This window comes from Malus sylvestris, chromosome 3 (genome assembly GCF_916048215.2).
Source record: "Malus sylvestris chromosome 3, drMalSylv7.2, whole genome shotgun sequence".
NCBI classification, from domain to species: domain Eukaryota; kingdom Viridiplantae; phylum Streptophyta; class Magnoliopsida; order Rosales; family Rosaceae; genus Malus; species Malus sylvestris.
In genome coordinates, this window is record NC_062262.1 from 5,266,435 (window position 1) to 5,281,495 (window position 15,061).

The 15,061-nt window shown below is 37.9% G+C and overlaps 2 protein-coding genes across 2 annotated transcripts; both read right to left on the reverse strand.

Annotated features, from left to right (window-relative positions):
* Positions 1-1,262: 1,262 nt before the first annotated feature.
* Positions 1,263-2,448, reverse strand: LOC126616035 (RING-H2 finger protein ATL63-like). Its single transcript, XM_050283980.1, has one exon. It carries the CDS (start codon positions 2,307-2,309, stop codon positions 1,491-1,493), a length of 819 nt encoding a protein of 272 aa, XP_050139937.1. The 5' UTR covers positions 2,310-2,448; the 3' UTR covers positions 1,263-1,490.
* A 3,945-nt stretch (positions 2,449-6,393) lies between these two features.
* On the reverse strand, positions 6,394-14,462 carry LOC126615852 (6-phosphofructo-2-kinase/fructose-2,6-bisphosphatase-like). The gene is made up of 23 exons (XM_050283771.1): positions 14,150-14,462; positions 13,975-14,038; positions 13,498-13,799; positions 13,094-13,312; positions 12,663-12,869; positions 12,462-12,557; positions 12,152-12,250; positions 12,020-12,049; positions 11,637-11,690; positions 11,165-11,218; positions 11,004-11,081; positions 10,801-10,892; positions 10,669-10,726; positions 10,493-10,567; positions 10,138-10,185; positions 9,778-9,875; positions 9,348-9,423; positions 8,620-8,682; positions 8,402-8,487; positions 8,261-8,329; positions 8,114-8,177; positions 7,936-8,001; positions 6,394-7,138 (listed from the first exon to the last, which is right to left on the reverse strand). Exons 1-23 carry the CDS (start codon positions 14,351-14,353, stop codon positions 7,061-7,063), a joined length of 2,280 nt encoding a protein of 759 aa, XP_050139728.1. The 5' UTR covers positions 14,354-14,462; the 3' UTR covers positions 6,394-7,060.
* Positions 14,463-15,061: the final 599 nt, after the last annotated feature.

A 15,061-nucleotide genomic window follows, 5' to 3' on the forward strand; every position in this document is an offset into this window, starting at 1 on the left:
GAGTCCCTCTACATTGCCCGTCTACTATCGGTAATGCCTACAAACTAGTTCCATATCTTAGGGCTCCAATCCGAATTTTGTTTAATTTGGATTACAGGTTTGAAACATGGTACTTTTTTTGTGTGTTAGGAAGTATCCAGTACTTCGGTTGTTTTAACTTTAAAAACAAAAAAAAATTAAAATAGGTTAAAACACTTGGATACTCAATACTCCGAATCACCCAAAAATGTCTATTGAAACACTGTAAGTTTAATTTGACTTTGTTCAAACTCACAACTCGATGACTCTAGTTTAACATCATCTCTTTCTTTTTAAAAAGTTTAACATCATCTCATGATTCCAATGTTTAGATTATTTTTATTACGATGAAGAGAATTGAACTCTGAACCTATTCTAATTCTAACTTATTTTCTTAATTAACGTAGTTGTGATTTAATATAAACCCATTAACTTACCAATAACTGCCTTTTGGCTAACCTAGCCTCTTTCGTCCCATGAACAAGCTTAAGGTCAGCTAGAATATTCACTTGTTGTTCGTCGACAAGTCTTTTGGCTTGATCTTAGGCCTTGACTCACTCTTTGTGGTGGAGCAGAGAAGTATGTGGGTTTTGGGGGATTGGAATCTCACCAATATTTGCGTTACTTAAGCTGACATCTTTTACTAAGTTCACCGCTACTCGCTGATGCTTACCTCTAGGTGGAACACTCTCCTCCCAATACATTTTAACATCCTACTGCTTTAGCAAATCTTTCAAAATACTCTAAATCTTTGAGTACAGTGTAGGCTGTAATACCATTGATTGTGTAGAAGCTGATGTGAGTTCTATTGCGTATTTTTGTGTACCCAAACACCAAAAGTATTCGGGCTAACAGAAATAACTCATAGTCTGGACGCCTGTCTTGAAGTTTTTCCCCTAGTTCAACCGCTAACGGCATCAAACTAGTACCAAGTTTTACCACGTTACTCTCTTTATTTTTTTGTGTGCTAATTGATGAGTCCTTACAAATACAATGTGGATTAAAAAACATGAGACTAATCTAAGCTTAAAGTTTTCCAATGGTCTCCTTTTCACTGCAGAATTGTGCCCGAAAACTGCAAATTGGCATCCTTGTTTTGTTACCCCACTCAACTACACACTATTTGTATATGTCACATCCAAAACCTTTGATCCATGCCTTTTCATATCAAAACCGACCCAAATTTTTTAGCAAAAGTCGCATCAGAAAAATAATAACAACCAGAGAGGTATGAACAACTCACGTCAACAAAAGGCATTTCTGATACGCACCAAAAATACAACACTAAAGATTCGATGTATTACTTGCAAGAAATCTATACAAATTTGGTTTACAACCAAAACCCAGAACCCCAGTTCTCTCTAATCTCTGATTCTCGATGAGAACTTTCACGCGACGGGAATGACATTGTAACATTATCAAAAGCCAATCATGCACTGTCACGTAAAAAAGTTAAAACACAAGACAGTTTCTCAGGCATCTGTTTGATCACTCCCATTTGTAGTTGGGAAAACCTTGCCACTTTCCGGCCTATTTCTGCTCAGCATTCTCTTCAATGAATACCCCACCATTAATGGCGATGATGACGAGGAAGACGAAGACGATGAAGGTGTCGATTCGGTTTCAGTACCCATCGCTCCAACATGAACAATATCACAATTTGAAACATACCCAGAATCCAAAACATCAATCACAACCGATTCCTCTTCACCGGCAACCCGTTCCGCCGTCGTATCAACCGCTATCGGACCTCGGCAAATTGGGCAGTTCGTGTGAGAACCCAGCCACATATCGATACACTCGACATGGAAACAGTGACCACATTTCGGCAAACTCCTTCCCATGTCGTTGTCCTCGAACAGGCTCAAACAAATTACACACTCCATCTCCAAAACCCTATTTTTGTAATTTTCCTCCTCCACCATCTCCTCCAGCTCCTCTGCTTTGTACACGAATAGAGGAATGGCGGAGATGGTTTTCGAGTCTAGGCCTTTGGATGAAGCAGAGCTCGAAAGATTGCTAATGGTGGCCGAGTTTGCGTCCAATGAGAAGGTGTGGAAGTTCTGGAAGCGGTTCGGGCCGAGGACATGAGATACGGTGACGGAGCTGCCCCGGCGGCGGTGGTGGGCTTGAGCTAAGAACCACTTGGCGTAGATGTGGAGGACGAGGACGAAGAGAATGACGAGAAGAAGAGAGACCACGGCGGCTAGCATGACATTGCCGTTGTATGAAAAGATGGCGTCGACGAGTTGTTTGAGGGGGTTGGTGGTGGAGTTATTGGGACTGACCATGATTTTGGATTGGAGATTATGCCGAGAGGGTGCAAGTATCCGAAGGGACTGATGGATGAGAAGGGAAAACTAAAAAGGTAGATATAGTGGGTCATATGATTGAGTCAGTGAAGAAATGACTGAAAGTACTACTAATTACCCACAAAATATCAATGGAGGAGGAGTAATGTTATACTTACTAGATTTTTATTGTCAAAGATATGTCATGTCAAATACAATTATGTGCGTATTATGAATGAGTGTCAGTTGTTGATGCATGTAAGTGAACGTTATAAGAATCAATATAAAACGGTTATTAACGTGTAAGAATATTAGTTGCTACCCCAACTTTTCGATTTATTAAAATTTGGGCTCACTATTAACTATGTCTGTAGTCAACAGATAAGATGCTAATATAAGTCTTGTGCATTATTGTGTTAGCAAATTTTTGACAAGTAACGCTATACTCGCTAAATTTTATGTGTTGATGTTTGGTTTAGTAATGTTATAGTTGATGCAAATAAGTCTCACAATGTATCAACGACTGACAATCGCTCACGAACACATGTGAATGATATCATAAACAGCACAATCTAAGCTCGTTGTGAAATCACTATCAGTTACTTCCAAATGAGCAAGTTTAAGCGAATAAATTTAACAAGGCTAATAATGAAACAAAACTTATAAAATACACCCAAATGACTTGATTTTGGTTGTCCTTTTGTTTCTATATTTCCGTGAAGACGAGTGAGAATGAGTTGACGTGAAGACGAAGAAAAAGGGGCCTCCCTTGTTTTAATGGGATTAAAAATGGTGGGTTTGGGGACACTCGGTTGCCCTACTCCTACATTTGCGTGTAATGGTTGGCAAAAGTCTCAGAGTTTTCAAGTAGATTAATGCCTAATATGAAATTGTGGTTTTAAGTCAAAGGAAGATCCATATTCCCTGTATCCAAGGCCAAGGGAAATGGGAAAGGAAACGGACTAAGAGATTTTTCAGTACGCTCGAAACACGGACATATACTTTATATATCATTATACAAGTAAAGAACACTTAAAATAAATTTTTGTTCACTTAAACAATGATATATGATATACGTATTTGTGTTCTGAAGACATCGAAAAATCACTCAATAAGAAGCGGGACTCGATGCACGGTAGACTCGTGAAGGCGACGGCAGCGGAGGTGGGAGAGAGGATTGGTGGTGGGTTATTGGATTCATGTGCTATTTCTTTAATGGAGGTGGTGGAATCCCGAGACCCTTGAGATTTATCGAATCAATCAACCACATTTCTTTAATTTGTTTCATTTGATTTTGTGGTTTCATGTTTTATTCTTCCTACAATAATTGCACTAAAGAGGACTGCTTTGTGAGAGTCTTTTACTCTCGTGCTGTGCATGCAGGCTGTTTTCAATAGTTAATGTATGTGAAATTTACGATTAATAAGTGTTTACGGTTGTTAATGTATGTTGTATGCAGACATTGTTCATGGTTACTATATGCAGGCGGTTTTATTATTGCAGTACTGTCATTAGAACGCTTTAACATCACATACGTTAACTTACAAAAATTTGAGTTTTTACTCTATCAAAATGTTGTCTTGCTATGTCAACATAAGATGCTTAATTATGTTGTTTGATCAAGTTGACTGTTACTTGAATTTCGTACATGGTTACATTGGATCGACAATTTAACAAATATATATTAGGAAAATAACATTACTATTATAATTTATATCACGTTTATTTACTTGTTTATATTAACAATAAGTTATTGTAACTATTATGATTCATGATTTTTTTGCGTTTATTAACACATGCAAGATAAAGAAGTATGTGGACAACATGTTACATCCCACATTGCCCAAGGGATGTAGATCATGTAAGCCTTATACGTATATTCTCATCTCACCTAGCACGAGGTTTTTTAGGAGCTAACTGGCTTCGGATTTCATCTTAACTCCGAAGTTAAGCGAGTTCGCACAAGAGCAATCCCATGATGGGTGACCCATTGAGAAGTTTTCGTGTGAGTTCCCAGAAACAAAACTGTGAGGACGTGGTCGGAGCCCAAAGCGGACAATATCGTGCTACGGTGGAGACGAGTCCGGGATGTGGTGGGGCCCAGGCCGAGATGTGACAATTTGGTATCAGAGCCAATCCCTAGCCGAATGTGTGCTACGGTGGAGTCGAGTCCGGGATGTGGTGGGGCCCAGGCCGAGATGTGACAATTTGGTATCAGAGCCAATCCCTAGCCGAATGCGTGCCGACGAGGACGTCGGGCCCCTAAGGGGGGGGTGAATTGTTACATCCAACATCGCCCAGGGATGTGGATCATGTAAGCCTTATATGTATATTCTCATCTCTACCTAGCATGAGGCATTTTGGAAGCTCACTGACTTCAGGTTCCATCGGAACTCCGAAGTTAAACGAGTTCGCGCGAGAGCAATCCCATGATGGGTGATCCATTGGAAAGTTCTCATGTGAGTTCCCAGAAACAAAACCGTGAGGGCGTGGTCGGGACCCAAAGCGGACAATATCGTGTTACGGCGGAGTTGAGGTCGGGATGTGGTAGGAGGCCTGGGCCGAGATGTGACACAACACACAACGATCCATAATATAATTAATACCTGATAATAAAAAAAATATGACATGTTTATTTACAATAATATGTTTACTAACATATATGAAATACAAAAAAATACGAATTCTACATTGAGTTTTATAATCTAATACTTAAAAAAATCAGGAATCAAATTAACTCGTTACACGTTCCTTATTTTCCCTTCTAATCCATGAATTTCTCCATTTCAAGGTTATTAAATATAACTTTTGACTTGTAACTCAATTTCCCTTCAAAGTATGTTATTAAGTTGATAACTTTCATGTTCCCAGCAAATGTGCCATTAACAGATTCAACATCCAAACTCAACACAGATTCCCTCCTTTTCTTCTTCTTTCATATTTCCTGGAAACCTAACGAAAAGAATTTTACTGGGAAGGATAATCTCTGCCCGGTAATTTTTTCTTGGGGTGTTTTTGTTCATGGCAGAAGACCGAGGAGGACTGAAGAGCAGGGACCCAATTGTGGGAAGAATCTTTCTCAGGGGTCAATTCACAATTCAGGGTTCCCATGTGACACCAACCAGAGCTTCTGTTCGCTTCCAGCGGGTACTGGTGGATCTTTAATACCTTCTTCTTCCTTTTCTTGCTGCATATGTTTTAGCTAACATCATCCTCTCCGGATCTTTTTGGTGAGGATCCTGAAGATTCGTTAATCATGTTTATTTATCGTATATTATACGATCAGTTTTTGTCAAGTACTGTTTGTTTTTAATTTTAAATAAAAATATTCAAAATAATTTCTGATTGTACGATGTACGATGAACAGACAAGATTGACAGATTCCTGGATCCTCACAAAGAGGATCCGGATTCAAGTTTTAGGGCTGGCTGGTTAATTTTACGGTTTTACCCTTCAGATGTAGGTGTAGGCTGTGGATGGTGACCCCTTTTGAGTCTTTGACCCATACACGCACACTTGGCCTTGTTTCATCATCGTATTGTTCGCATAGAGCAGGACCCCCCACATTGCAAAATTCTGGGAGCCAAATAAGCTGCCTGAAAGGTCAAGATCTTTCCAGGAATCAAGACAGACGGCGATTGCAGAACCAATGAACTTTTTGCTACTGGACTAGTGAGCCTAGAGTAAAGAAAATAAAGGGCAACTGCACCAAATAGCACTTCTACTATACATGTTTGCACTACATAAATGAGACTTTTTTGGTTTTTTGTTTTTGTTATTTCTTTAACAAACGGTATTATTTAGACTAACGCAGAGGGGGTGGGCTTAACTCACAATGGACTAAATAATATAGTTCAAATTTGCCTTTGACGATAATCAAACATAAGACATCCTACTTACAAGTAAAAAGAAATACCATTAGACCGTAGCATTAAATGATTACTTAAATGAGACTTTAATCACTTTAAATTTTCTTAACCGTTAATTTTTAGTAAAAAATACCATAAGTAAGATTAATAAACCCACAATATCTCCGGATACCATAGATTTGTGCACTTATTTTTAACGAAAGGATGGTAACAAATTAGGCGAACCGAAATACACATAAAGCTTAATCGTTGGATTACAATAGTAACTTTACTCTCTAAACCTACACAAGACGGTTAGAAAGAAACAAGACCCTGAGACCTAAGACTCAGAGATTACCCATTATCTCTACAAAGTAAGCTACTTCCTTCCCGCCTAGAGCTATTAGAAAAAGCTAACTCTCCGATAAAATGAGCCACACACCCCCACACCCCCACCCACCCCCTACAAAGTAAGCTACTTCCTTCCCACCTGGAGCTATTAGAAAAAGATAACTCTCCGATAAATTGGGCCCCCTCCCCCCCCCCCACAAACTAAGGCTCAGAGATCACCCATCAACTACAAAGTAAGCTACTTCCTTCCCGTCTAGAGCTATTAGAAAAAGCTAACTCACCGATAAAATGCGCACTTCCTGTCTCAGTTACTGATTGTTGTTGCAAAAAAACTATATGAACTATAAGTGAAACTTCGCTTAAACTGCACAGATTTTTTGGGTACTTCGCTAAATAGTTGTGATACTTATTATTGTAGATAGATACAGTTGAGACATTTCTGCTAATACTTCGTTGTGTTCACGAATGGAGACTTGGCAAAAATAATTTAACGGTAACAGAAACATTCCGGAACCTTTTAAGTTACCAAGAAAAGCTTCGGGTAGCAAATGTTCAATCCATGAGCTTGTATCTTTTCTCCTGTACGCCTGTAACTCCCATTTGAATCTCTATGATGGTGTGAAGTGGCATCTGAAATCGAAAAAAATGGCTGTCAGAATGAGCTTCATGAGATCGGTTCAAGCAAGCCGCTAAAGTTATGAACCAGGAAAGACCTACTTCTGGGGCTCATATGGTGTATCAGATAACTCATAAAATTCAAGGTACGTCGAGGGTAAAGGTGATTGATTTTTATTTCGAGAGGATTAGAAAGGGATTAAACATAAAGTAATTAATCCAAGCATAACTTGAGCATAAAAGGGTAAAGGGTATTCGGCCTTTTCTTTTCAAGCCGATTTTAACCATGAGTAAGGGTTGGTTTGATATTGCTGTGCTTTGAAAAAAAACTGTTTCTGCTCTGATATGAGAATAAGCTCATTTTTGCTGCTTCACGTTTTCGGCTTTTTTTTCACCCAAAACTGTGAAAATAAGTTGTTTTTAAGTGTTTACCAAACACCTTTTTGAGCTCAGCGTTTTTTTATACTCACTTTTTATAAAAGCATCTCAGTACCAAACCAGTACTAGTAACCCGGGATATGGAACTTGCAAAAATCCATCATAGATTCTTTTGAGATTTGGGCTGGTTTGGAATTGCTGAAATTATTTTAGAAACAACTTTTTTAAAAAGCTAGGGCTAAAATTATGTTTGGTAAATGCAAAATTTTTTATTTTTTTTTCTCAAAATCATGGGTTAAAAACAGCAGAAAGCAGCTTTTGAAAACATCACTTTTTTTCACAGCACATCAACCCCAAACGAATGTTCAGGGAAGCAGGCACTTGAATACAAGAAATGCACGAAACAGAATCAATTAGTAATTTTTATCAATTACCTCAATGTGTGGAACCTCTTTCAGAGGCCTATCAGCAAAGTAAGCATATAATGCTCTCAAAACAGCCTACAAAAATAAAGCAATAAACAAGCATTTCGTTATTATGACCACAACAACAAAAGAAGAAATGGAAGAACGCGATGATTAAGCATATATTGATGCGACGTGTATCACCTACCTGGTGAGATATAACCACAACAGGTGCACGTTGTCGTTCGAGTTCAATGATTACTGGCTCTAGCCTGCATTTGCGGTGGAAGTTAAATTCTACTGAACATGTTGGCTTACAAGAACTCATCGTATATTGCAACTGTAAACTACAAACCTTTGGATAACATCTAAATAAGATTCTCCACGAGGATACCGATACCTCAGTTTGTCTTTATTACGTGCTCTGCAGTCAAACATATATTAGCAAACAACAAAGACTTCTAACTTATTAGAGAATACTGTAACATGATCATACTCGTTCGGCATGTTTTTCTGTATCTCTTCATACGTCATTCCATCGCAGGCTCCAGCATTTATCTCATCCAGTGCACGCCATTGTATCTAGCAAAATTGTAAAGAACCATAAACCAAGCATGCTTAATAATGTTTAAATTTCTGGGACTGTCAGTTATATTAAATGTATAACTTGAGAGGCTAAAGAAGTTTATGACATTCTAAAAGATGCACACTAACCTTGGGAAATCCTACAATGGGACTCGCTGTCAAAATTGTTCGCTGCAGCGTGCTAGTCCAAATCTGAACACATGAAGAAAAGTAATATTATTCATTATACACACGTAATATAACATTCAGTGAAGGGACAGTGAAAGAAAAATTCGAAAACAAGCAAACAAAAAATTGAAATGCTAAACTTTCAAATAACAAAAATTAAGGATGACGTCAGGGACATGGCTGCACCCCTTACAAACGCAAGATACCATGACGAAAAGAACCCAGACATTATCTTATGTTGGACTAGTAAGATAATTAGGACACATAACATATTTGTTTTGCATTTAAATCCTGGTTGCATTCCACTTTTGTTCATCTATTCAACAATGAAAACCCTATCCATGAAAAATGCAACACTCAATCCTCAATTATGTTGGTACAATTCAGAAGTATTTTCTTTCTAGATTCTTAAAACAATAGTTAGCAACTGTATTCAAAAGCATATTATATAGCTTTCCAATGTTTAACAGCTGATATTATATATCCTCAAGTTTACATTTAGCTTTATCCGTCACACCATCCATGGTCAAAGCATATGATTTTAGTAAGAGATAGATGTAGACTTTTTTCCAGATCAACAGAGATATATGCAGACTACATGAGGAATAAGGATCAACCCACAGCAAGCATTTACTTCATATGGAAAGCTACAAAATTAAAACTGAATATTAGATATTGCTGAAGCTTACAGAAGCAGCACGTTCTGATTTCAGTCGCTTTTCAACAAAGTTAGCAAGTTTCTTTGCATAAATTTCTCCTGTATCACTGTTGAAACAAGTGGAATATCATTTGGTAAGGAACAACCCAGCACTACCATCAAAAATCAAAATTAATGTGGAATTTTAAAAGCTTTATGAAGAAGGTTGAAAAAATCTTAAGGAACAGGTCTTATAATGATGCAAAACCAAATTGTATAATAGACTGAAAGAAACCATGGTGGGAGCAATGCCATCATATGTTAGCAAATAGAAACATGAATAGCTGCATACTTACGAGTTATAAAACAAGATTAATAGAATTGAGGATCAGATAAGTTTGAGCGGTTACTATACAAAATGCATATTTTAACATGAGCAAACCAGTATTATTATATCAAGATAATCAACTGCAAAGGCAAACCTCAAGGGATTGTCTCCTCCAATTCTGCCTCTAACATTATCCATACTCTCTCCATGCCTAGTAAGTAATATTGGGCGGGGCGTGAGGTGTGTATTCACCTACAACAGTGTACCAGAAATATATGAATACCTTACCAAAGTATGAAGAGACAAAGTGACAAAGGAGCACAAACAGGCAGTGGGGGTGGGGAGGCGTTTTGGGGCTTGGGGATAATCAACTAATCTCAGTTCTTTATATGGACATTCTACTGTAAGATTTTGGTATGGTATTCACAAGTGCAATTTGAAAGAGAAATCTTTTACTAAGACAATCTAAAAGGGGAACCTTTTACTAAGCTATATTCTTCAAGGAATAACATACCAGAAAGAAAACAATTCGTCCAGGAAGATAGCCACTGATGTTGTTCACCTGCACCAAAAAGAAAGCTTCTGAGTGGATATGAATCAAAAGTCAAATCTACACACGCATAAAAATCTAGGCCAAGGATGTTAAAGGGAGGAAGAATTTAGTGGCATTAAATTGAATTTACATATATGTAGGAGGTTCAACAATAACACGCTTAATAATTTCAGAAGATGTAGAAAGATCGAAATCCATTAGTTATATCTACCTCTGGAACAAACAAAACACATGATGTCCTAAGTGATGTTTCTGATATAGTTACTGCAGTTCACTACTCTCCAAAGAAAATGATACAAAAATGATTTGACCTTACTTGTATTTGGCCTCCATGCCCACTGACCATATCAATCATTTTGATGTACGACCCTTCCTCTACTGGCTCATAAACCTAGCAGTGGCAGCATAAAAGTAAATCTAAATATGATTAACAAGAATAGTTAAAGACCAAACTTCACCAAACAATTAATAGTACATGTCTTAGGGGAGTACTTTTTCATAATAAGCCAGTCGACTTTTGAAGTCCTGTAATCCAGCCTCAAAATCTGTCCTGCAGAGGGACAACAGTTAATGTACCACATAATCAATCAAGATATGGAACTAATGGTCCAGGTCTAAACATACTGTTCTGCATAATCGGGACTTTGCTGAATTTTAAGACGTATATTTCTTTCTATAATGCGTTCATCGTTGCATAACGTTTCCAGAAAAATAATCTGCAAAGAAATACATAAACATGAATAGACAAAACAAGTACGATAAAGGCTTAAGACCAAGTTTTTACAATGTCTGTTGGGAACTGTCACTCCGTTCAATACTCAAAGTACCTTGCACTTTCCTTCAGCCAACTTCATGAGCATATTTCTCCGTTTCCTTGAACTGTTTGTGGCATCAAATATTCCTACCTATAATCCAGTTGGATATGTTAAAAAGAAAGGATCAATCAGAAGCCACTAGAGATCAAAATCACTCACGTAGAAGGACTTACCTGGCCACCTTCTTGCATCCAAGAAACCATGTCATCAAATGCCAGGGCTGCTACCTACTAGCACGTGATATATTAAAACTATGTACAAAGAAAAAGGTCAATATTGTGTTAACTTAGCCATTTGCCTCATGAAATCCAATTTACTATAAATAGTACTACTCTCAAGCACAAATATTCTGCAGAGTTATAAGCACCTATAGACTGTCATACACTAATGCCTGACTGACATAAGCTAAAAGTGCTCACCCTCAAAGTGTTTTCACTTCATTAGGTTTGTTTTCTCTTTCATGTTTCTTATAAGACCTCATCTCTTTCACTTGAGAAACATCCGTTCAAGATGCGTCTTTTCTAAACAGGAGAATACCTCATCTATTTCACTTCAGAAACATCCTTTCAAGATGGGTCTTTTCTAAACTGGAGAATCTATCATGATTTATCTAGTAAAAAAGAAAGTAAATCCAAGGACATTCACCTCATTACGTGCCTCCATGCCTTCAGGGTTGTCAGGTCGGAAAAAATCAGCAGTCTGCATAAATAAAATATGGTGAAATTTTGTAGGGCACCAAGAACTATTAGATTAGAATACCTAAACAGTGTTTAAATTTATATCCATAGTCCATACCCACATCTTCACTATTGTAGAACCATGTCAATTTTCTGTTGACACAGGAATACCACATGACATGTTTGCTTAAGTTTAAACTAAGATTCTAGTGATGAAAAAGTTAGGCAGAGAGACGAATGGATTGCATTTTGTAGGATCACTCATCAGTCAACAGATAACCAGTTAACCACTAAGGACTTCTAAAAACTCTGCCAATTAATCAACCAAACTTCAACTTCCTATAATTTTACCTGATTAGCTCCATGCTTAAGACGGCGGTACTGCAACAAAAAATACAAAAAAGGTCATGTTGGAGTCCACTTTCATATATTTCAAACATTGAATAGAACAAACAATTGTCAATTATAAAAATAGCTAGTAACCTTTCCAATATTGAAGTGCTTGGTATCATGACCCAACCAGCGGAGATACCTTGTAAGCTTAGCTGCTGTAAAAGTTTTTCCACGAGCAGGCAAACCAACCTGAAGTACGTAAAACTTGTTAGAACTGTCTGCTCTAAAATATACTCATGAACAAATTATGAATCAACCAAAATGAAACCTTCCACGTTTCAAGCTACTAAGTAATACGTTTAAATTTTACAACTAAAGAAAAAACAAACTAATAAACAACACTAAAACTATATTTATAAAGTTCTAAGCTGTGTGGCCAACCACTCATGCAAGACAATACCAGGACAATTGCCAAATGTTTATCTTCCTTTGGTCCAAGCATTTGATCAGCTACGGCTGCAGCCGCAACCGCTCCAGCAGCTTCTGGCATCGAATTCTGATAAAAAGCATAGAAAGATTGAGTTTCAGAACAACACCCACTCCAGGTAGAGATGAGTTAAATTTTGATAATCTTCAAGGCCAGATGCTCGTCCCTACAGACCTTTTTTTCTGTATCAAATCTGGACTCGGAGAAAGTACTAGTACTAGAAGATTTAACTAGCCTAGGAGATCCAACACCCCTATCCACAAAGAGACCCCTGTGACTATCTTGCTTTTGGAAAGGTGAAAACGTTCCCACTGACTTTGATTCAACCATCCCAGAGGGAGAATAGAGCTTGGATGAATCTGGGATATCAACCTCCATCTCCTGCATAAACTTTGAATTAGAGGTATGCTATATGTAATACGGTACAATGGATTAAAATTCTCCACAGTCAAATATTGTCCCAGAATATGCTTAGAGCTTCTTACTGTAGAAGTTAACATTCAGATGTAATTCGGCACCAAAGTTGTTCTGATCAAAGTTGCAACAAAACAATGCGAAAGTAAGAATAGAGAGAGAGAGAGAGAGTAGTTTATATATTTATTAACCTTTGTAGTTGCATGTCGATCGGATAAAACACCACTATCCTTGAAGGTATATGAAGCACTGGTAGAGCCATCTGCTTTGGTAAAAATTCCAGAAAGATTTAATGACCTTGGAGTCTCTGTCATGTTAGCTGCATACATATGACCTGAATTGGCAGAAGTTGAAGGAGCTGGAACAACGTAATGTTCAAGGTCAAGCTCCAAACTAGCTGAAGAGCCATTCTGCATATAAAACAACCCCACTTTGAGCCAACCAACGAATATGGTCAAAAGCTTCTTAAACAGGTTGAAACAATCTAACCACCTCACTTTGATTTGTGCCAACCAGGACCTCAATTACAACCGATAAAATGTCAATAAAATGAATGAGCAATAAAGAGATGCAAATCTTCGGACTTGAAAAGTACCTCAGCACCTATCTCTGGCACTGTATCTAAACTGACATCAGGAATTCCGCGAACAGCAGAAGGCCTAAGGTTATCCTGATAAGCTCTCCAACTGGCTGCAAGATCAAACGGCGATACTCTATCCGCCTTAATGAACACCCGGTACTCGAGAACCTCATCACTGTTAAGCCTAAATATGGCCAGCCTTTGATCCCCTTGCAAGGCCCCTCCAATGAGTTGGCGGTTTGGACCCTCCTCCACAACACAAGGTGCAGGTGCGTTGTTGTTCCTTGGCTTCAAAAGAAACTTGAAGTCCAAAGTTTCTAGTTCCCGCACGAAAAACACAATCATATCCAATCAAAAATCGAAAACCAAGATCTTTGGACTCCACAGTGGCAACAGAATTGAACTAGGCAAATACTAGTACAGCAATTCAAAGCTTATAATTACAATTCGTGGTAATGAAATTCGAAAATTGAAAGCGGAATGATAAATTACCGTGATTCGGAGGAACAACAAAGCTCAATTCCCACATGGAAGTCGATTCCCGCTCCATTGAAAGCTAGTAATCATTCATACAACCAATTCAATCAATCAGCAATCAGAAAACAAAAAAGGGATTAACCAACCGAAAGAAAGTGAACTAATTGGATTGATTTTGTAGAAAGATTACAGCTTTGGAAGCATCCCAAGAGCCGACGAGCGGGACGGAGCCGAAGATGTGAGGAAGAAGCTCGCTTTTCTTGAGCTTGTAATTGTTCTCCATCTTCAACGACACGTACAGCTGTCCTCCTCCCTGGTCCAAATGCTCCTCCTCCTCCGGCTCCTCGCCGCCGTGGGAGCCGTCAGCCGTCCTCTTGGACGCACCAGTCCCCATTCTCCGCTCAGAAATGGCGTTGAGCTTGTTTGGTGGTGCGAGTTTTGGGGACTGGATAGAATGGGAGTGGACGGAGAACGAGTGGGATTGGAAAATTTTGGATTGGATTGAATTTATATCTTACCGGCCTGGCTTTGGATTGGAATAGCTTTCTGGTTAGACGATGGGGCCCACTGCCATGGCTAACTGCATAGCTTTCTAGATATACTCGCTTCTTCTGCTTGACACGTGTTTAGCTATTTAAAAACATTTTTAAATTTTAAAAGCACATCTAAACAAGTTCTATATTAGTTCTGATTAACAATCTAATATAAATAGGGTAAAGCTAGAAAGAGTATACAATTTACAAACTAAATGATATATTACCAATAGAAATTAGCACATTCATCGACTCTTAAGTAATAATCCAATTATCGATTTTATATCATTTAGTTTACAACATTTTATTTACAATTTAGTCTCCCTAACATTACCCACAAAAATATCTTGATAGCTTTTTAACTACAATTGTCCCTAAAATTGACCTAAGTCATCACCTTGGTTCCTGATATTTGAAATCGATAAAATGAATCTTGAGTTTGTCCATCATTAATCATTTGAGTATTTTATGAAAAATCTCAATTAAATAAAAAGAAAATGACAATGATACCTCAATTTTTTGTCAAATCATTTAAGCCCATTTTTATTAAATTGAGAGGATTTTTGTCA

Excerpts from the sequence above, each read along its gene's own strand:
- LOC126615852 (XM_050283771.1), bottom strand. The coding sequence starts at position 14,353 with ATGGGGACTGGTGCGTCCAAGAGGACGGCTGACGGCTCCCACGGCGGC. Across the intron at positions 10,893-11,003 it reads TGGCTGAAGGAAAGTGCAAG|ATTATTTTTCTGGAAACGTT; the intron begins GTACTTTGAGTA and ends ATTTCTTTGCAG. Across the intron at positions 10,186-10,492 it reads GGCATGGAGGCCAAATACAA|GTGAACAACATCAGTGGCTA; the intron begins GTAAGGTCAAAT and ends TTTTTGGTGCAG.
- LOC126616035 (XM_050283980.1), bottom strand. The coding sequence starts at position 2,309 with ATGGTCAGTCCCAATAACTCCACCACCAACCCCCTCAAACAACTCGTC.